This window comes from Bos taurus, chromosome 24 (genome assembly GCF_002263795.3).
Source record: "Bos taurus isolate L1 Dominette 01449 registration number 42190680 breed Hereford chromosome 24, ARS-UCD2.0, whole genome shotgun sequence".
NCBI lineage: Eukaryota > Metazoa > Chordata > Mammalia > Artiodactyla > Bovidae > Bos > Bos taurus.
The window spans coordinates 25,772,611-25,796,252 of NC_037351.1; the positions used below are offsets into that span (position 1 = coordinate 25,772,611).

Sequence of the window (23,642 nt, forward strand, 5' to 3'; positions counted from 1 at the left end):
CTATAGTGTTCTCTTGCTGCCTTCCTCATTTCTATGGAGTCAGAAAGTAACGATGACATTTTTAAGGAGTCTGCCTTTCAGCTTTGACTCACCTACTGACCAGTGATATGGAATGGGTTTCCTGTAAAAATGTTCTCTGATGATTCTTCAGCCTGCCTACATCACTAAGTCTTGAAAGGCTGTGTCATTTATTTTTAGAGAAATCTTCACAAGAGATCTAGAGGAATATCTACTGCCTCAAAACTAGAACTTGCTAGTTTTGGTGCACGTTTCATGTACTTAGTGGACGTTGCATGTGTGTATGTAGGCTTTTGAAGGTAGATTGTTATTTTCAACTATTACTTTATTTCATAGAGTTGAGTAGCATAAAAATATCTCGACTCAACTATCATTAATTGGAAATCTTCATGATCTTCACTTTTATCACATTTGTTAGTTTTTACTGCATAGAAGTTAAAACATACTTTTATTTATTTCACGTACTTTAATTATAACATCTTATTTGTCATGCTCATAGAATTACCTATTTACAGTTAAGGTCAATGAACTATGCCAGTGTGGCATATTGAAATGGGTAAAAATTTACATATGGTTCAAATTCCAGAAATTTTATAAACTGGGTTTGTTTCCATGAGTGAGTTAATTTATCTCTGTGAATAGCAGATTTCTTACCTATTTCTTTCCCTTGTAGATTTTAGGACATTAAATTAGATATATTTTTATAGAAAAACTAGCAGTCAGTGCATTCTCTTTGAGTGGTATTCTTTCTTTCATAATTTATAGAGTGTATATATCTTTAATAGATTTGACATTTATTAACACTTTTGGCATTAGGTGTAGATATACACTGTTTTTAATATAAACTAGTATTCAGTTTTTACTGTTACATATTAAATATGATTTTCTTATTGTTTGCTACTCTAGATTATAACACATTAATTTCTAACGATTTTGTATGTGTTTAAAATTTTGTTCTATATAATTAGTTTTTAATATGTCTTAAAAATATGGCTTATTATTCTTACTTTGCGAATAATAATGTTTTAGACGGAGAGCTTTTAGGTTGTTAATAATGAGCATTGCAAAGAGAAGTCCAGCCAGATAGTTACCCAAATAGGACCTATAAATTACCTAACTTGGCCTGAGTTCTCTATTGCAGTTTACATCTGTGTTTTCTAGGGTCACATTTATTTCTGTCTTTATATTGAAAACAGATCAGTTTTCCTGGTGATAGATGTTCAATAATCATGTTTATGGAAGACAATCTATAAAGTAGAATACTAACTTATGAGTTTGTAGTGGGGGGATTTTTGCCTTGGTAGGAAAACTGTAAAGTTAATATTCTCTATCCAGGTGCCCTCAGCTTGTCCTAGCATTTAAGGTACCAACTACAAAATTGTTTATTGATCACTAATAGAGAGCAAAGATGGATAGATATTTTGACATGCTCTTCACCTAAGCAGCAGGGGTATCTGGTAAAATATTCTTCCCATGTGAAAGAAATACCTTTATTTTTTGTCCCAGAGAACAGCATATGAAAAGGTATGAACGTCTACCTATATTTGATTTCACCTGTCAGATGATCATTGATATGATTTGTTAATCTCATAGTATTCTCAGAGCACTTCTCTATTACTATCATGATCTTTGTCATATGAAGAAAGCAACATTCTCATTGCAGTTTTTTGGACTCATTTTTCAGATATTTGAAAAATAGTTATATTTGGAAATAAACTATTTTTCTTTCATTAACCACTTAATTTTAACCACCTGCTAGTAAGGTCTAAATTTTTATATATCTAGTCTTTCCCCAAACGTATTTAAGACATTTTAAGGAAGGGTACATTTTACAGTCTAACAAATTGAATTATATTGTTCCTTACGAGACATCATCATGCCAAAGAATAATTTCAAAAGAGAATTTCTGTTGAGAACAGTGGAATTTGATATGCTCTGTAATGTAATCTAGGGGCTCAGTTCTCATACAGACTGCCAAGGCGAGAATGGATTTTAGAAAAACTGAAGTGTGAATGAATTGCATTTATTTGTGTATCCAGAAAATAATTATTGAGTTTCTGCTTGTCACTATGCTGACCTCTCTGCATCACACATTAATTCAAGGCTTATTATTTAATTGCTTCCATATTCAAATAATGACGATAGAAATTTCAATGTATGTTTTTCAATAAGCTAAGTGCAAGAATATATCTTCAAAACAGAGTAAATGGTCATGTTGTCATTAGAAATAAGTTGTTAGAGTGTTGGGACTACATACACAGAAAATGATGAATTTAAATGACTCATAGCCCTTGTTTTTGGCAGTGAGTAGACATCAAAACCGATTATCTATCAAGGTCACTCCTAAATGGGTAACAGTAAAGCTAAGTCATGTATTATAAGAGAATGATTATATGTCTATACACTTTACAGGGACAAGCATCTAATTAATATACATGATATAATATCATAAAGGTACAAGTTAATGACAAGGGGGACCTGAAGACTTTCCTATTTTACTCCATTGGATTTTATGATCCACTCTGTTGCTATATTAACTCATGATCATTCTTATTTACAGTGGAATGTTCAAGAAGGCCTGTCAAATCAGAAAATTCTGAGGTTTTGTGTCACATATTTGATCAGAGAGTGCTCTATAGAGGGTACCAGTGTTTGTGACAGATCCTTTCAGTACCCTCTGCATATATTGCCCTCATTCCCAGGATAGTTTATCTTTATGGTGCACGTACCACGCCAGCTCCCAGAGTTTTCCCCAGGAGGGATTTTCCCTCCCAGAAGTGCTGGGCTTCAGTTGTCCATGATGATCCCTGGCTTTTATTGCCTGCTTTCCCTCCCCTCTTTCATCTCACCATTTACTACCTGTGGTTCCTTCCTCTCCATCCTTTCCCTCCACATTACCCTCACATCCTATCTTAGGGTCTACTTCTGGGTGAAACCAATTGAAAATGTGATTAAAATAAACAAGAAGCCTGGGGGAGTCATTTATCAAGCAGAAAACAGGCATACATTTGGAAAGAGATATCTATTAATTTGAATGCAGCAAAGTATTTTCCTTTGAAAAATGTGACCAATTACATTCTGGGTCCAACTGGATAGAAACTTCTATTTATTTATATATTTATGGCTTCGTTGCTAAGGGCTTTCTCTAGTTTGGGCTTTCTTTAGTTGCAGTGCTCGGCTTCTCATGGCAGTGGCTTCTCTTGCTGTGGAGTGTGGGCTCCAGGTGCATGGGCTTTAGTAGTTGTGGCTCTCTGGCTTAGTTGCACCATGGCATGTGGGATCTTCTTGGACCAGGGATTGAACCCATGTCCCCTGCATTAGTAGGCAGATTCTTAACCACTGGGCCACAGGAAAGTCCCAGATAAGAACTTTGATAAAAATTAGAGCCTGAGATTTTGAGCAGTTGCAGGAAAGCTCTAGAGGCCGGGGATTTCGTCCCTAGGCTTTACATAAGGATGGCTAGGACACAGGCACAGAGCAGACCGGAATATCCCAAGTCTGGCATAATTAAGCTTTGTTTGTAAAACTAGAAAAAGTAAGCCTCCCAGAGTCAGCTGGAGTTTGAATTATTTGAGCTCAGTCACCAAGTCCATGCTGAGAAACTGGCATCTGTTCAAAATTTTTGGCCAATATTCTCCATTTATATTTATTATGCTTGAGTTCTTTCAAGACACTTTATAGTGGGATTTTAATTTATTGCTCAGTGCCCCTTTTCCAGTTTCTTTTTGCATGTTGCTGTTAAACTGTTTAGGGCTTTTGGTTTATTTTTGTCACTTGTTTTGCTACCAAACTGTATGGTCAAACCAGGTAATAGGACTCCATGGGGTCACAAAGAGTGGGCAAAACTGAAGCAACTTAGCACACGTGTGCTCACGGAAGAGGTAGCAACAGGTGATCTTTTGAAAATACAAGCCTGATCAGAGTATTCCTCTGTCCAGGCTTTCCAGTGGCTCTCCATGTCACTGAGTAAGTGAGAATTCTTACAATGACCTGAGAGGTCAAACTCCATCCCACCCCTGGTACCTCTCAGACTTCATTTCTCATTTCCTTCTTTCACTCCACTTGTAGGTCTCTTCTTCTTTCTTGAATCCCCCAAGCCACATGCCTACCTCAGAATGCTTGCAATTTTGTTGTCCCCTCGGCCTGAAATGCCCTGTGCCTAGATAGACAAGGAGGGAAGTGAAGCTGACAGATGCTGAGAAAGTGGTGGGAGTCCAAAGAGTAATGAAGTAGAGGAAGTGCAACAATCGGAATTTGTCAGCAAGTGAGCTGGAAGGATAAGGAGAAATTGAAAGAGACGCATTTGAGGTCCTGCCATGCTGGGTTATGATGACGAAGCAAGTGGTTGAGGAAACTGGGGGAATGGAGGTGTAGGAGCTGAGCATGTGGGGTACTGAGTGCCTCATCCATGGAGTTGGAGAAGCCACAGAAGACAGTGGGCCAGAGTACAAGAGTCTGTAGTAAAAGTGGGAATGTCATAAAGAGGTTGGTAAAATAGCACAAGAAGAAGAGAGGGAGGGGGAGATAAGCAGATCCCATATGTCTGAAAAGGGGAATATGATAATGATGAAGATGATAATGTTCTGAAAGTGGCATTGGAGAGCAAAAAGATGATGATATGATAATAAAGGCATGATTTTAAAGGTAAATAAGAAAATCCACTTAAAAGATATAAAATGCTGGTGTAACAAAAAAAATCAGAGTATGAAAGAGAAAAAGGTGAAAACATAAAGATGCTAAAAGTATCAAATAAAAGCTTAAAATGCATTATTGATCATTGACTTATTTACATGAGGCTGCTTAAGGCTGTGTTCTGACATAACTGAGTAGCATTCTAGAGAGAGGGTTCCTCAGTAAACATGAGATGAAATGAATTAGGAAATCAAAAATAAAAAATTTTAACAGTGTGAAAATAAAATGATTTCTTCCCTTATATGGACTGAAAATTATAACTAGATTTGATAACTCCTAATTATTCTTTATATGTTGAAACCCATCCCCACCTTGCAATTCAGAAAAGATAATGAAGGCATATGAATCATTTTATTGCTGTAAACATAACTCTTTAGAAATTACAAACCAACTTAAAATAGCCAACAGATGACCATGCAAGGAATTAGGACCCAAATAATCCCAAAACATTTATACTGAAAATGGAAGAAAAGCACCTTGTTGTAAACATCACCCAAGATGAATATTAGAGTTTAAAACTAGTTGTAAAATAGCAAAAGAAAAATAAGTTAGACTACGTACAGTTTGATGATAAAGTGTTTAGTAATTCAAATATAACAAAATGGAGGAATGTAGACAACTAAACAATAGCTTATTCATTGTTTTAAAATTATTTGATGGAGAATAGATTGATCCACTTATGCTTTCATCCTAACAGGATTTGAATAACTTAGAACTGGAAGACAGATTCTCTTTCATGGACCCGTGTATTCTAATACAATGTGAAGTAAGTCTTACAAACACCAGGAGTCCCTCAAAAGTTAGAATTGATTAAATAGGCATGAGGAAATGTGGCAATACCTTCAGAAGTTTGTTCTGGGTTTCATATGTTTTTCTGAAAAAGTGAGGGCCGTTTTAGCCAAGATTACGACACCTTTAAACTCCTGCTAAAGTCAAAGGCTGTCATATATGTTATACTCTGACTAACATTCAAATATTGGTATAAACTTAGAAATGAATTGTGTATGTAGTAACTGGAAACATACAGAGTGAATATGTAATTTTTGAAGCTATATAATTAAAATTGTGTCAGAATAGTACATTGAATAAAGATTATGAGGCTAAAAACTTTATACAAAAATGTAGAGCAGATGTGCAGATGAAGGCCTATAAATGACCCCAAATAGATACTTTTTCTATAAATTTTTCAGTGCAAGTATCATTATATCAGGCAAGCTAATACTACCTAGCAGATATATTTGAAATTCAGTGTCAAAATTAGCTCAAAATGGTATTTTGATTGATATTAAATAATAAAGTATTTGTAGTACACTAATTTTTGTCCCTGAGGACTACATCTTTGGAGAGTAGGATGTTTTGTAAATATTAAACACTTTATTTTCAAACTATATATACATAACATATAAATAACTCTTTCTTCCTTCTCTTTTGTTAGGAGCAAGCTGATCTGAGACTCAGCTTGCAATATGGATTTGAAATATAACTATTCATTTATAAAGATATTTTCATATCTTTACATCTATGGAATGATATAAGGTATATGGATTAGAGTAAAGCATTTAAAGAGAAGGATTAAATTCTTCCTAAAGACTGATCATTTAAAAAAAATTACATGACTTTAAATGACTTAGAATGGTTGCTGTCTTAAAAAGATAATTTTAAAATTTAGGGATAAAAAATTAGAACATCAATGTGTAATCCTGAAAAAAAATTTTTATTTTGAAATTATCTTCCTAGGAAGATTGATGACTAATACTGCCATTTTTCTCTTGTATCTCCCATGATTTTATGTAACTAATGGATCTTAATAACAATAGTTATTAAAGATAGTCACTCTGGCATTTGTTAGACTATCTAAAAAATGCCTCTGGAAGATATCAGAAGTCTTAAGAAAATACTTCTGTATGATATGTCATATCAAAGTGACAAATACTAGCAATTAATTAATAATTATTTTTATTTCTTCAAACTCCTGGATATAGGCATACTCAAGTATGCTTTATTTCTGGAAAGATTACCCATTATTAATGGAACCTCTAAATGAGAGAAATAAAAGAAAGACTCTCTGTGAATGATTTTATTTACATCTCTGCATTTTGGCATGCTGCTGCGGCTGCTGCTGGTGCTAAGTCGCTTCAGTCGTGTCCGACTCTGTGTGACCCCATAAACGGAAGCCCACTAGGCTTCCCTGTCCCTGGGATTCTCCAGGCAAGAACACTGGAGTGGGTTGCCATTTCCTTCTCCAATGCATGGAAGTGAAAAGTGAAAGTGAAGTCACTCAGTCGTGTCCGACTCTTAGCGACCCCATGGACTGCAGCCTAAGACTATCAAAATTTTACATAGTCTACAGAGTCAATATAAGATGTATATTGTAGATTTGAAAATATTGATATCATTTGCTGTAACATAGAGCAAAATAGCTCTGGGTAAAATAATTCACTCACAATCCCCCTTTGACAAGTGTTGAAAGTCCAATAACTATTCTTTGATCTTATGACACTCTAGAAAATTGAGTAATTGGGGCAGGCTAATCCTTAAAAGATTTTTGTCATATCTAGTTTCACATTAGTGAGCACATATTAACATTGAATTTAGAAAAAAGAAAAAAATGCCTCTACCATACAATAGTAAATTTACCTCTAAGAATGCTTTGATTCTATTCAGAGATTTTTTTAACCAGGTAACACTATATAGCAAATTCACAGAAATGACTTACCATAAATAGCACATTACTAAAATTTTGAAGTTATAAAAATATAATATATAATTTGGAAACTATAAATTGGAGCATAGATAATCCAAGAGCTTATGACAAATCAGGAATGGAAAATTTAGGCTAGCGAGAAAATTCAGTTTGAGGGTGGAATAGAATAAGAAAATGGTTTGTCTAGTACAACTTCACTCATGTTAACACAATATCATCAACTCTGTTAAAAGTTCCTAGTTGACCTCTTCAAAATAGCAGCAGAGGGTTGTTTTAAAAAGTACGAAACTCAGTTAAAAACAACAGTATGGTATTAATTTACTGAAACATTCTAGCTCCCCCCATTAAACATTTTACATTTTCTAAAAACAATTTTTTTAGATCCCTTTCAAATAATCTCCCCAAAGCATAACTATACTGCAGGCTTTTTCTCACAGCTCATCCCAAATCCTTTTTTTTAACTTAGAAAATGTGTAATAAAGAGCTGCAAATATAAAGGAATAACACTAAAAACACAATCTGAAAATGCAATGCGGTTCCCATCTGCTTCTTTGGAAGATAATTTACCACTAGTGATGACAACCGTGTCAGGTGTTACTTGCTTCAGTCAGAGAAGTACACCTGGTAGGTTCTCCTTTATTAGGTCAGAGCCACAGTGGTAAAGGGAGAAACAAGTGTGATACCCTGCAACCTCACCAGTATACAATATTCATCACTATTGCATCTACCACTAAACACAAACTAGAATCAGAGAAGTCCTTGACTCCATAGGAACTGTAGATGAAGCTCCAGCGCAGGATCGAGGCTCACACAGCGCCAGCTCACCCCTAGTCAGTCTCACTCTGTTGCCACTCTCTTAGGGAATTTCCCTCCCAGGAAACATTTCCTAATTTGAGGTTTGTTTCATCTAGCGCCGTTTTTAAGGTGGGAGTGGTTGGTCACTTGTGGACTTGGATGTGTAGCCAGGTTTTTACTCTTTAATGGTTAAAGTGAAAGTGTTAGTAGCTCAGTTGTGTCAGACTCTTTGCGACCCCATGGGCTATAGCTCACCAGTCTCCTCTGTCCATGGGATTTTTCCAGGCAAGAATACTGGAGTGGGTTGCCATTCCCTTCTCTGGGGCTCTTCCTGACCCAGGATCGAACCTGGGCCTCCTGCATTGTAGGCAGATGCTTCACCCACTGAGCTATGAGGGAAGCCCTCTTTAATGGTTAACCCTGGTCTAAATATGTGGTTGAGTTTTTATTTATATCATCTGTGACACTGACCAGACCAGGCATTTGGGGCACATTTCAAATTCTTCCCACATACTTGAGTGTATATTGCATGTTTAGTTTTTTTAAAATATTGCCTGAGCTATATGAAATTTCAAAACCAAGCAAGAAGAATGATGACCATTGCCATCTTAGGATCAGTGTTTTGTTCCATGTGCTGGAGAAACACTAGAGGCCACACAAAAGCACAGAAGACCCTAAAGGCACAAAGAAGCCCCTGTCTCAAGTTTTAGTTCATGGTCATGATTGCCTTAGTATTAATATACAAAAAAAGTTATAAAGGCTCAGGAGAGCTCTTGCCCAACGGCACTGTTTCCATCGATTTTTTCTCACTGTGGTGTCTCACTTTGTGCCACAATTTTCTTAGCACGTGGCTGTGCATCCTAAATCACATTGTTAGTTTTGTGGTGATGGGAATTAAACCTAAATCACAATGACGGTGAAAAAAGCATGCTGGGGTCCCTGGCTACTTGGTATATTGAACTGTACTGTACTTTGTGATTCGACTCCGGGTTGTGGTAGGGGAGGCGGAACCGAGGGTGTTGCTAAAGTGATGCTCAGCGGAACCCCTCAAGTGGCCGATGGTGGCTGCGCCCCCTAGGCTGCTACTCAGGCCCCCGCCACCTCCTAGGCTGCCCAGCCCGATGCCACCACCACTTCCTCCACCTGCACTGCCCAGCAGGCTGCTGCTGCCCGTGATGCCGGAGCCGGAAACTACCCTCTCCGTCACAATCACGTTGTGGGTGTTTGATAACTCAGGGTGCATGCTCAGATTGCCCACTATGCCGGAAGTTGGCTGGATCACTCTTTCCGTCACTACTACATTGGAAGACTGCCTAGGATCAGGGATGGTCAGAGTGGTGGGCAGACTTGAACTTGGTGCTATTACCCTTTCTGTCACTATCACGTTTGACCCGTCTCTCAAGTCAGGCATCTCTAGCATCCCCTGCAAGTCGGCACCGGAGATTGGACCGACTACCCGCTCTGTCACCACCACGTTTGATGCGTGTCGGTTATCGTGAATGTGGACAGAGGGCTTCAGAGTGCCCGAGGAGGTGTAAGACTCGGTCACGGTGACATTACCATAGCCCAGAGGATCAGGAATCGGCGTAGGGTGCTGTACCCCAGGTCCCGAGGGGTAGGTGTTCTCAGAGATGACGGTGGTGGTGCCGAAACGTGGGGAGATGGGTGGGTGTCCACCACCAGTGGGCTCTGTTCCCTGCGGAGGGCAGACCGGCTCAGTGCTCTCAGGTGGCCAAGAGGGATCAGAGTCTGGAAATGGTTCAACGTCTTTTCCCAGGCTGATGTCTGCCAACTTCTTAAACTTCGGCCCCAGTGTATCCAAGAAGCTGTCATCCAAGTCTTCTCCAATGAAGCTACAACAGCCCACAGAGCCCGCAGGGGAGCCTGCACCCTCAATATCGTAGATTAGCAGACAGTCATTGGATGGGCGTCCTTCGTCTTCATCCGCATAAGCATATGCTTTCTGAATTTGTAGGCGAAAGAGAAAATGGAATGATGAATACATTTTTTAACAGTAATAGAGGTCTTTATCATTATTTCTTCTTCCAGGGCTTTACCAGAAAACTACACATAAAGCAAAATTCTAACGTCTTCCAGACACTCTTGTTGTTTAGTTGCTGAGTCGTTTCTGACTCTTTGCAACCCCATGGACTGTAGCCCACCAGGTTCCTCTCTCCATGGGATTTTCCAGGCAAGGATACTGGAGTGGGCTGCCATTTCCTTCTCCACAGACTCTTTAGAAGTTATTATGTAATTACTTGAAAGAGTTTGGTTAGAAATTAACTGTAATTTTGATAATATATTTTGATATTTATTTAGATGGACTTTTTCATGTTGGTGCACTTTGGACACAAAATCATGAAAAGAATCACATAAATTGTTTTGCAACCAAGTTAGAAGGACATACTTACAAACACAGAACCTAAAGTATGCCAGAATTGTGTGTTTTTTTGATTTGTTTAAAAGACACAGTTTATAGTTGATTTGGGTTCATTCGGGATTGTACTTGTCTTCCTTCAGATGAAGTGAATATGGTGATTTATTTCAATGTGGTTTTTAAAGCAAGATAAGAGGAGAATTTGACACTGGGTCTATGCTACTTTGAGGTTCAAAATTGAAGGTGACCAAAGACAATTCTTAAAAATGAAACCTCTGTCAAGTCAAAGTGACAGCCCACAGATGTGTGTGCTTTTATCTCATCTCCCTTGTCTGCAATATTGGATTGCAAACTTTCAGGTTAATCAGAAACACCTAGCAAACCAACTCATTGTGCCATGTCAATTCAAAATTATGTTTTAAGTCCTTACTGTTTGCCAGACACTCAATTAGGAAGTTGGCAATAAAGTAATGAGCAAAACCAGGTAAAGTCCCTTTCTCATAGGGCTTACATTTCAGTAGGATGAACCAGAAAATAACACATAAAAGTATCTGTCAGAAGGTGCAGAGTAAAGGAATAGAGAGAGATAGGGTTTCTCTTTCAGACAGAGTGTCAGGGAAAGCATCTCATAAAGTGATGTTTGTTCAGAAACTGGAGTAAAGTCACTGGGAGAGTAAAGCAGAGAGAGAGGGTTCTGGACAGAAGGAGCTACAAGTGCAAAAGTTTTGAGGCAGAAATTGTACTTTTCATGAAAATAATATTCATGTGTAGGGACATGGATAAGAAGTCTGCCTATGGATTTCAGCAACAGTCCTCTTATTATTTGCTACTATTTGAAAGAGTTTTACTGGTATTTCAGTTCAAAATATCAGCCACTGGGTTTGATCCCTGGGTTGGGAAGATTCCCTGGAGAAGGAGCCTGGCAGACTACAACCCATGGGGTCGCATAGAGTCAGACACGACTGAGTGACTTTTTCACTGTTTTTCTGATTAGGAGAGTTAATGAAGGTGTTTTAGGGCAGGATGTATAAGGACATAAATGTATGAGAGACAATCTTAGAGGTAAGAAATTTTTGAAGGTTTAAGTGTCCTATGAAGTATAACTAAGGGAAATTCTGTCTCTACCTGGAGATAGCAAAATTAATTCTTTCTGGTTCTTAGAATGTCCTAGAAGTGTACTATGGCTCTTGGGCCTACGCTTTCTTAAAAAATATTTTATTGGAGTATTGTTGCTTTACAGTGCTTTGTTAGTTTCAGCTGTATAGCAAAGGGAATCAGTTATATGTGTTTATATATATATATATATAAATCCCCTTTTTAAAATTTCCTTTACTCTTTCCTTTACTCCTTTATTCTGTGCTTGAAACTGAGCCAGGTACCAGCAACATAATGTAGAGCATGTACGGACATGGGCATGTGACTAACAGATTCTAGCAATGGAACGTTACATAAAACGTACAAAGTGCTACAGAAATACACATACAGAAACATCAATCCTATTTTGGATGAGAGGATAAACAGTTAACAATTTCAGAAAGGTGGAAATGTTTAAAGTGGATTGAAAGATGAGTGGGGGTTGGTAAGAGAGATGATCAGACAGAAGCATTCCAGGACGAGCACAGCATGAAAAAAGACATGAAGGGGAGTGGATCAGTGTGAATAAGGCAGAGGTGCTTGGCAAGTGGGGTTGTTGGTAAGGAGTAACTGGGGGTGTGAGGAAAGAGGTCAGTTGGTTAATGGCTATGTGAAGGAATTTTGGATTTTATTCCACAAACAAAACAGAGCTGGGAGCCACTGGCTGTTTGAAAGCAGGGGAGAAAAGTGCTCCCTGGTGGCTCAGAGGTTAAAGCGTCTGCCTGGAATGTGGGAAGCCGGGGTTTGATCCCTGGGTTGGGAAGATCCCCTGGAGAAGGAAATGGCAACCCACTCCAGTATTCTTGCCTGGAGAATCCCATGGAGAGAGGAGCCTGGTAGGCTACAGTCCATGGGGTCGCAAAGAGTCGGACATGGCTGAGCGACTTCACTTTCACCTTCACTTTCAAAGTGCTCAAGTCAGAGTTTTAGAAATGTTATTCAATTGGAATATAGATTGCCAGCATCTGTATCTAAAGACCAGAGGCTGGAAACCTTGTTAGGAGATGCCCACCATAACCTTGTTGAAAACAGTGTGGGTCTAGGGTAGAGATAGGGCTTCCTTGATGGCTCAGCGATGGAGCATCCACCTGCAATGCAGGAGACACAGGAGATGGGTTGGAAATCCCTGTAGGAGGAAATAGCAACCCACTCCAGTATTCTTGCCTGAAAAATCCCTTGGACAGAGGAACCTGGTGGGTTATAGTCCAAAGGGTCGTAGAGTTGGGCATGACTGAGTTGCTGAGCGTGGGGTAAAGATATGGGTGCAGGATGGAGAGAAGGCATGGGGACAGAGAGCTTACCTGGCAGAAGTAACTTTCCATGAAGTTCATATTCAGCCCTCCTTCTCTACATTCCCTCATAGAATTTCTTCTTAGTGTTCCAGGATATTCTTGACATATCTCAGGTCCTCCTGACATTTTAACTCCATCTGTTAGTTCAAATCCTGTCGTTCTTTCTCCTCCTCCCAGATCTTGCATTTCTCTGGCACCATACTCATTTGTGTAAACTCCTAAAAGTGTTAATCAAATTAAATTTTACTTTCCAGTAAGCTATATTTTAAATCCAGTAAACTATATTTTCTCTAGCATATTGTAAACTAAAAATTAACAACTTACTCTAATGTATAATTTCTTCATTCAGGTATGCAGTGGTGAGCGAGCAAAGAAATAAAATGAAGGTAACACATAAAGAACGGAGATTATAAATATATTGAGTTCAAAATAATATTATTAACCAATTTGTTAATTCACTAATTATTTGTTGTCTGTTATGTGTGTTAGTTAGTCAGTCATGTCTGACTCTTTGCGACCCCATGAACTGTAGCCCACCAGTCTCCTCTGTCCATGGAATTCTCCAGGCAAGACTACTGGAGTGGGTAAGCTATACCTTCTCCAGTGGATTTTCCCAACTTAGGGAACGAACCTGGGTTTCCTGCACTGCAGGCGGAATTTTTTACTGTCTGAGCTACCAGGGAAGCCCATCATTTGTTGAGAAGTTACTATATGTTGTGCTGGGATAAGGGGGCTCCCTAGAGGTTACAAAACCCTATCTATACCTTAGAGAGTTTGATTTCAAATTGGAGGAAAATACCCAAATTCTAAAAGTTAAAGAAAAAGTATGAGAATACTCGGTGTATATATATATTAGACTCTAGCACAGGCACTCCAAAGCTTTCAGAGAAGAAAACATGGCTATGGCGAGGGAACAGGTTTACATGGAGACTCTGGGATTTGAATGTGAGGGGTGAGTAGAAGTCTGTTATAGTATTCCATATAGATGAGATAAAAGGGTGGCCAGACTATGCAAGTGCCATGGACAGAGAATGTTGACAATGGAACAGTCCTATGGCTTTCATATTTTAAAGCTCTTCAGTTTAGGTACAGCATTTCATACTTCTTATTCTGCTGCTGTTCACTGTGCTTTGTTCAAGGTTTGTAGACTTAATAAGGGAATACATGCATAAATAAATCCTTGTGGATTTGAAGATTTGTTAAGTCTTGAGAACTGATTGGGTGTCAATGAATAGGAAGCTATGAGAGTCAACAATGAATTTCTGCTTTTGAGGTGGAAGGTGTTGGTGTCATTAACAAAAATAGATGCCTCAGGGGGAGAAAGAAGTTTAGACTAGCATCTCCCGCCTTTTGAATGTGGTCCAGTTCTGTAAGTTATAAACATTCTATGTCTTTTCCATTTTGAAGAGTTCAAAGTGGAAAGGTCATGATCACAAGTTTGAAAAAGACTGAAAAAAATAGAATCGGTAATATTTATTTACCTTGAAAAGAAGCAAGATGGTACAATTATTTTCAAAATATGAGTTTTTAAAATTAATTGCTCTTTTCATTAGACTGATTTTGTGAATTGTAGAGGCAGAGGCTAGCCTCAATAAATGAGCATACATCTATTTAATAGGGTTATTTTTAAGTTCAAATGAGTAGTTTTTAATGAATAACAATTGCTCTATTAAACAAAAAAATCTCAACCGAAATTGACTTTTGTACTTCTCTATTTAACAGAAATCCCAATCATCACCTGTGTACTTTCTGATGATTATGGAAGATTTAAAAAAATACCAGCTTAAAGGAATAGTAATTACTGTAGGTTTTTCTTTATCATTTAATTTGCAAATTAGTCATCTAAAAAAGAATGATAGGAACAATTGTAAAGATAAGACGGTTGGGAAATAGTAAGGTATACAAAGACAGAGAACAGAGTTCCTTCTTAGTAATTGAATTGTTAAAACTTTAAAAAAATTTTTCTTACCTGAGTTGTCAACATACTCAATTACATTTGCATTAGTGGCTGGTATGCATGGTACAGCACTACTGGCCAGAACCTAAAGGACAGGAAACATTTTCCCATTTGTAATGATTCTTTTCTTTCAGTGATTATACAGTGGGCTTGTTCTCAAATTATCTGAGACATTAAAAAAAAAACAAAACTAAAAGCAATGTGAACCTTATTGAGAAAGGCTTTCTTGGTTACTGTCATCCAATTTTGATGCACCTTGGATTTCTCTTGGTTCTCCCTTTTGGCTCTCTCAGAACAAAGAATAGTCTAGACTGTGAGTGATTCCCTGTGTCTTGGTTCAAGAGTTTTGAAGCCTGTGAAGGGGCCACCTGTTATTGATGAGCACTTACCCCAGGATCGGCCTGTGCACCTTCCACTGCCCACGAGTGAATTGCTCCGTCGGAACATTCAGGAACAGGCTCAAAGGCAGCCCCGCCGCCAGGGGCGCCTCCACAGTCACAGCACATCAGCAAGAAGGGGACCACTGGTGGGGAAAAGACAGGAATATTGGAATTAACAGTCGGACCACACTAAAACAAAACGACCTACCCTTATGATTAAATTTGAATCCCTAATTTAACTCCACTTGATTCTAACATAATTATGAAAGTTTCAGAAAACAAGCTGAATATTGGTGAGATACCAAAATCAGTGTCAGCTTCAGACTGCAGTCAATTTTTACTTGTTACAGAATATTCTGATTACAGATGCTATTATACTATTAAAACAGATGAGTTTTTTTTCCCCCTGTCATTACTTAGGGAAGTATTAAAGGAGAAATATTTCTCAGAGGTTGTAACATTTGGCTCATCTCCACTCTGTGATCATCTAAAGCAATGTTAAAAGACCTCTTGGAGAATCCATTGAACATTATACCCTCATATCTAGATCCTTGACTAGGTCCTCTCTGCTGCTGCTGTTAAGTCACTTCAGTTGTGTCTGACTCTGTGCAACCCCATAGACAGAAGCCCACCAGGCCCCCCCGTCCCTGGGATTCTCCAGGCAAGAACACTGGAGTGGGTTGCCATTTCCTTCTCCAATGCGTGAAAGTGGAAAGTGAAAGGGAAGTTGCTCAGTCATGTCCGACTCTTAGCGACCCCATGGACTGCAGCCTACCAGGCTCCTCCGTCCATGGAATTTTCCAGGCAAGAGTACTGGAGTGGGGTGCCATTGCCTTCTCCAGGTCCTCTCTAGTGACCGCAGGATGTAGTCTGTTTCTCTCTTTAAAAATTTTTTTAAATTTATTTGCTTAATTATTTTATTATTTTTGGCTGTGCTGGGTTTTTTGTTGCTGCACATGTGGGCTTTTCTCCGGTTGTGACAGTTGGGGGCTACTCTTTAGTTGTGGCATGTGGGCTTTTCACTGCTGTGGCTTCTCTTGTGGCTGAACACACGCCTAGGCCCACAGGCTGCAGTAGTTGTGGCTTGTGGACTCAGTAGCTGAAGCTCCTAGGCACTGGAGAACAGAATCAATAGCTGTGGTGCGTAGGCTTAGTGTCTCGGGAGCATGTGAGATCTTCCCGGATCAGGGCTTGAACCCATGTCTCCTGCATTGGCAGGCAGATTCTTTACCACTAAGCCACCAGAGAAGCCTGTGGTCTACTTCTAAAAGCTCCCATGTGTGATACTTCTTTTTCATTATCAAAGTGTGTTGTGAAGTAAGTCTTATGATTTCATAGAAGGCAAAAGCAAGGCCCAGGGAGTTTGATATTGAAACTCCAAATAAAAATCTTAACTTATCTACTTAAAAATATTGTAATATATAGTGGAACTATGTGTAACTCTGTTCTGTGTTTTCCAAGTCTCCTATAAATGTGTTATCATACCTTCATAATTTAAAAAATAAAAATTAAAAAATATATACTAAAAAAAAAAGCAAGGCTCAGAAAAGTTGGGTAACCTTGGAAAGACTCAGACAATTGAATTTAGAAGCTGGAGTTTACCCCTTCTTTTCTTTGGTTCTTCTTTTCTTAGACTGTGCAGCTTTAGCATAGCTTTTGAACTGTGGTGTTGGAGAAGACTCTTGAGAGTCCCGTGGACTGCAAGGAGATCCAACCAGTCAATCCTAAAGGAACTCAGTCCTAAATATTCATTTGAAGGACTGATGCTGAAGCTGAAGCTCCAATACTCTGGCCACCTGATGCGAAGAACTGACTCACTGGAAAAGACCCTGATGCTGGGAAGGATTGAAGGCAGGAGGAAATGGGGACAATAGAGGATGAGATGGCGGAATGGCATCACCAACTCGATGGACATGAGTTTAGAGCAAGCTGCGGGAGTTGGTGATGGACAGGGAAGCGTGGCATGCTGAACTTCATGGGGCTGCAAAGAGTCTGACACAACTGAGCAACTGAACTGAAGTGAGATAAAGTGCCCTCAAGGTCAACCCCTGCCTGTGTTTGTAGTCTCAACTCTCATCACACTGTCAGACACATCCTTTATTTCTTCTCTGATGGAGTCCTTTATTGCAGTTACTTGCACTCTCATTCTTTTGGGACTGTGCACATGGATTTTTTTTTCTTCTTCTTGTATTGTGTTCTCCTTTTCTTGTCCAGTAGGATAGTTCCTATTCATCTGTTAAAACCCAACTCAGAGTTTACTTGTTCTATGTAGCCTTTTCTGATTGTTTCAATCAATTGTTTCTTACTGTCTTCTTCACTCAAACAGCAATTTGAATCTGTCTGTTATGGTGGTGGTTGGTGGTGGTTTAGTTGCTGTGTTCAACTGTTGTAACCCCATAGACTATAGCCCACCATGCTCCTCTGTCCATGGAATTTCCCAGGCCAGAATACTGGAGTGGGTTGCCGTTTCCTTCCCCAGAGAATCTTCCCCCCACAGGGATCAAACTCAAGTCTCTTGCATTTCAGGCAGTCTCCTGCATTGCAGGTGAATTCTTAACCAACTGAGCCACCAGGGAAGCCTGTTACGGTACTTCCCTATTACATTGAGACTTGATGCAAAATAGTTTTTATCCTCACTGAACTCTAAGAAATCAAACTGATTTTTTTTTCATGTCATAAACCCAACACCAAACATAGAAATTTCTTGATAATTGCACAAAATAAGAATGTATAGAATATATTTCATCAAAGGGACAGAAAACTAATTTCCTCCCTAGTTTTTTTGGAGGGACACATAAAAACAGAACTGTTCAAATACTTACATCCTAGGACCAAGAATCCCATGATGAGTAGTCCAATGCCAGCAGGACCAAAATGTACATTATCTCCTATTGTCTGATAAGTATCAGGTTCACGTACATAAACACTTGTGCCAACAGCAAGAGTATTTGCACCACCACCAACACCAGTTATGTAGCCATTAGTGGTAACACCTCCGGAAGTAAGGCTATATGCAGAGGTAGTACTTCCATTTACATTTGGACGTTCGGTTTTCCAGCCACCATTTTCAAGGTTAATAACAATTGTACCAGTACAAGTTCTTTGAAGAGCATCTGTAACAAAGTTTAGAATGAAAGAAATATTTTATACATTTGGTTTAATAATTGTTGGACGATACGAACCTATTTTCTCTTTGCATAAATACTTATTTCAGTGCCTTAATTCCTACCAGTTCAATAACCCCCCATATTGTCTTTTGTCTGCGACTCAGTTTTTAAATCAAAGCATTACGAGTAAATATTAGTGCTTGAGAAAAAACATACACAATAAAGAAACATGTGTTAAGAAACATGTGTTGAGAAACATACACAGAACACGTCACGTTATGTGTTGGTCAGCAGTGTGTTATAAGCCAGTGTGGAGACATTTCTAGACTGCGTGTTGCACACTTCTCCATATTTTGTTTGCTGTTTTACTGTCTTTCATCTTCAGTTCTTGTTTTTTTTCCTTTTATAGGCTGACAAAACCAACAGACTTTGAGCAGGTTGGTCTGTCATTTGTATAGACATCACTTATAGATAAAACTTCATATCCTCAAACTCACAACTGTCAGTTCAAACAACTCATAGGAGGGAGAATTTGGCACCATTGGAGGTGGGGGGCGGATTTTCATTATTAAATAAGTGAAGAACTTTTGTTTTACTATCAGATATTCCAAATTTGCTTTCTTCTTGTCCTTCGAAGTTCCGGTAAATTATTGTCTTTGTGGCTAAACATGAGAGGAGAGATATTTGTGATTTGTTTCAGCTTAATGGCTCCACACTTGCTGTTGGTTTCAGCAAGTTACTATTATTATTGTTCAGTTGCTAAGTTGTGTCAGACTCTTGCAACCCCATGAGCTGTATTATCTCTATTTTATAGGTGTAAGTTTTGTTGTCAGGCTTTGTTCATCATTGTCATTCTAGAATCTGGCACAATGGCTAACGTTTGGTTAGAATTCAATACATGGTTTCTGAGTAAATGAATAAAGGTATTCCTGAAAGCCGGTACTAGAGATAGGCTTACACCCTAGTCTGTGTGTATGTGTGCATGTGTTATGCCTAGTTGTGTCTGATTCTTCGCAACCCCATGGACTGTAGCCCACCAGGCTCTGTCCATGGAATTTTCTAGGCAAGAATTCTGGAGCAGGTTGCCACTGTCTACTCCAGAGGGTCTTCGTGACCCAGCGATTGAACCCACATCTCTTGAGTCTCCTGCGTTGGCAAGCAGATTCTTGACCACTGCACTGCCTGAGAAGCCCGCATCCTAATCTATCTGAAGTCAAAGTCCATGTCATTTCAGTCAAGCTAAGCTGATTCTATTATTATTGTGTCAGAGTACAACAATTCTATTGCTACTGTTTTTGTTATTTTTATTATTATCAGATCCAATGTTTATCCCAGAAAACTGTATTTTTTAATGACAAAGGTAATGTTCCCTACTTGCCATAAACCTACAGTTTTAGTAAGCTTAAGTTTCAATTTCTCCTTCATGTGTCCAGTTAAGCTTGATGTTGGGTGTAAGAAAAGGAGTAAACTAGCAATTGCTTAAGACAATTTCAGCGCTGAAATAAGCTTTATCTGTGGATGGAATAAACATTTCTATTTGTAATACACGTTATAAAACCTACATTTATTTTGACTGATTGTGGAAAAGACCAGCATAATTTGGTACAAATTCTGAATTAATGAATGCTTTTAAAGAAATGCTCCTTTATTTCTTTTTAATCTGTGAAGCAAGTGGAAATTGTCAATCCCATTTTAAGACAATTGAAAGAAAAAGAGAAGAAAGAGACAGAAGAAGAAAGAGAAGCTGAAGCAGCAAATATTGCTTAGAATTAGCTTCGAGGAACTTTCCTCCTAGTGATCTAACCTACTTTAAAGCTGTTGGTCTTGAAAAGTAATAAACTTGCTAATTCCAAATTGTTTACATGAAGTTGTACATCAACTAAGGATCATATAAAAAGCTAGCTTAGCTTTGTGTCTATTTGAAAATAATTTTACAGTATCATTAAAAATTTTCAATTACCAACATTAATAGGAACTAACATTTACTGAAAGTCAGCACTTGTCTAGTGCTTTACTGTAATAACTCCTTGAAAGTGAAAGTGTTAGTTGCTCAGTCATGTCTGACTCTTTGCAACCCCATGGACTGTATAGCTCACTGGGCTCCTCTGTCCATGGAATTCTCCTGGCAAGAGTACTGGAGTGGGTTGCCATGCCCTTCTCCAGGGGATCTTCCCCACCCTGGGATTGAACCCAGGTCTCCCACATTGCAGGCAGATTCTTTACTGTCTGAGCCACCAGGGAAGCACTTAATAACTCCATAAGTACTTCTAAATCCATAATGTTACTGTCCCACTTTATGGAAGAAAAATCTGAGGGATAAATGGGTTAAATAACTTCTCTAAAATCTGTAGCTAGTAAGTGATAGTACAGTATACCAATCCAGTTTCATTCCAAAGCTCACGGTCCTAACCATAAATTATAATGTATCTTGTATCATTCAGGATTTGATTCTATAATGCCCAGTATGATAATTTTTGTTGGAAAAAGGGTACTTCAAAATACAATAATTAGAATTTTAGTTTCTGAATGTATATACAAATTTTTGTTGGAAAAAGGGTACTTCAAAATACAATAATTAAAATTTTAGTTTCTGAATGTATATACAAATTCCATGTATATATGATATAACTGTATACATAAATTCCATGAGAAGGGAAAAAAAGAAGTTGATTTCTTACCATCTATAGATAGAATTGTTCCTTGGTATTTTCCCCCAAGTATTTTGTATTGTTCCATAGTAACTTTATTTCTCAAAGTAATTATGGCTGTTTTTGAGTCAATAGCGAGCAAGTCAGTTGGATTTCTTCCCATTACGTATCTGTTTTTGAAAGACAGTGGTACAAATTAATGTTAGTTATGTAGAGAGAGAGAGATTGATTTTGATTTTTTTTTTTTAAGGATAATTGCTTTACAATGTTGTGTTGGTTTCTGTTGCCATCCAACGTGAATCAGCCCTAAGTATACATGTGTTCCTTCCCTCTTAGACTTCCCTTCCACCCCCCATCCCATCCCACCCCTCTAGGCTTTCCCAGAGCTCCCTGTGTTATACAGCAACCTCCCACTAGCTGTCTGTTTTACATATGGTAATGCATATGTTTCAATGCTTCTCTCTCAATTCGTCCCACCCTCTCCTTCCCCTGCTGTGACCACAAGTCTGTTTTCTATGTCTGTATCTCTACTCCTGCCTGCAGATAGGCTCATCAGTACCATTTTTCTAGATTCCATAGATTTGCATTACTATACAATATTTGTTTTTCCCTTTCTGACTTCACTCTGTATAATAAGCTCTAGGTTCATCCACCTTACTAGAACTGACTCAGTCATTCCTTTTTATAGCTGAGTAATATTCCATTGTATATGTGTACCACATTTTATCCATTCGTCTGTGAGTGGACATCTTCCATGCCCTAGTTATTGTAAATGGTGCTGCAGTGAATGTTAGGGTACATGTGTCTTTTTGAATTATGGTTTTTTCAGGGTATGTGCCCAGTAGTGGGATTGCTGGGTCAAATGGTAGCTTTATTCCTAGATTTTTAAAAAAGAAATCTCCATACTGTTCTCCATCATGGCTGTATCAGTTTACATTCCCACCAACAGGAGGGAATGTAGGAGGGTTCCCTTCTCTCTATACCCTCTCTAGCGTTTATTGTTTGTAGATTTTTTGATGATGGCCATTCTAACTGGTGTGAGGTGATGGTTTTGATTTTAAAACATGTTTCCTGCCAGTAGATGTAACCCCTGGATATAATTTTCAATCATTAGAAACTTTGTCTGAGGACATTCAGAAATGGAGGGAGATTTAAATTTAAGAAAAAGAATTAAGCAACCACTTGTGATGGAATGTCTATTACACCCACTTGGATGTCTGAATAATCCCTTGATACTTGCAGCCTCATTTTCATTTGATTTTGGTAGCATCAGAACTGTCCTGGACAACCCAGATACTGGGACTTCCTGGACTGCTGCTAACTCTAAACTTTTCTCTTACCAAAGAAGTTATTTCTTCAGACCTTGGCTTTCATCCCTTTCCTATTTCCAACCCCTCCCCATATACACAGTGCATTTACAGGATTTCTTGTGGATTCCAAACTCCATCCTTGTCTTGCACCTCTATCCTATTCTCTATTCTCTTCCTCTCCTCATCCTTGACTTTGAAGTTTTCCTTCCATTTATATGTTTGTTAGACATACATTGGTTAGAGAACTCTCTGTGTCGGGCATTGTGCTAATCGTGGGGAACAGAACTTGGAAAGGAGTCAGAGGTAAGGGTGTGGTCTTCCCTCAGTGAACTCACATCTGTGGAGTACAAGAGAACTTATCAGCAATGGTGGTGCAAAGACCGTAGATAGTAATGCCTGTATGTGGAATCTGAAAACAATTCGTGTAGATGATCTTATTTATAAAGCAGAAATAGAGACAGATATGGAGAACAGATGTATGGATACCAAGGTGGAAGGAGGGGTGTGATGAATTAGGAGATTGGAACTGACATATATACTCTATTGATACCATGTATAAAATAGGTAACTAATGAGAAGCTACTGTATAGCTCAGGGAACTCTAGGCAGTAGTCTGTGGTCACCTGTGAGGAGGAAGCCAGAAATGAAGGGATATATGTATATGTTTAGCTGAATCACTTTGCTGTATAGTAGAAGCTAACATGAAAGCAACATGCTCCAGCTCCTGCTCAATCGCTCAGTCGTGTCCAGCTCTTTATGACCCCATGGACTGAAGCCTACCAGGCTCCTCTGTCCATGGAATTCTCCACTGGGGCAAGAATATGGGTTGCCATGCCCTCCTCCAGGGGATCTTCCCGACCCAAGGATCGAACCCACATCTCTTGCTTCTCCTGCATTGGCAACTGGATTCTTTACCACTGAGCCACCTGGGAAGCCTTAAGCAACTATATTCCAATAACATTAAAAAAAAAAAAAAAGTAATGGCACAGTGTGTTAAGAGCTATAATACTCGTATGGAGTGAGTTGACTACAGAGCAAAAACTTTTAAAACTCATTTGTGAGGTCTTTCCACCCCCTCATTGTTCTTGACTACAGGAACTTTTCAAAATACATGTGTACATATAATACAGTGATTTTTCATGATCAAGTAGAAACATTTGGATATGTAGAGTTTAAAAAAAACTACAAAGCATGACCTTTTCCTTAATGTAACCAACCTATTCATATT

General features: G+C 38.6%; 1 protein-coding gene across 1 annotated transcript in view; it reads right to left on the reverse strand.

Annotated features, from left to right (window-relative positions):
* Positions 1-5,085: 5,085 nt before the first annotated feature.
* DSG1 (desmoglein 1) overlaps positions 5,086-23,642 on the reverse strand; it is a 43,924-nt gene continuing 25,367 nt past the window's right edge. The window contains 6 exon segments of the mRNA NM_174045.1: positions 5,086-10,172; positions 13,022-13,230; positions 14,982-15,054; positions 15,359-15,492; positions 18,172-18,462; positions 21,135-21,274. Coding sequence (NP_776470.1) covers positions 9,153-10,172; positions 13,022-13,230; positions 14,982-15,054; positions 15,359-15,492; positions 18,172-18,462; positions 21,135-21,274 — 1,867 coding nt within the window. The 3' untranslated portion in view covers positions 5,086-9,152.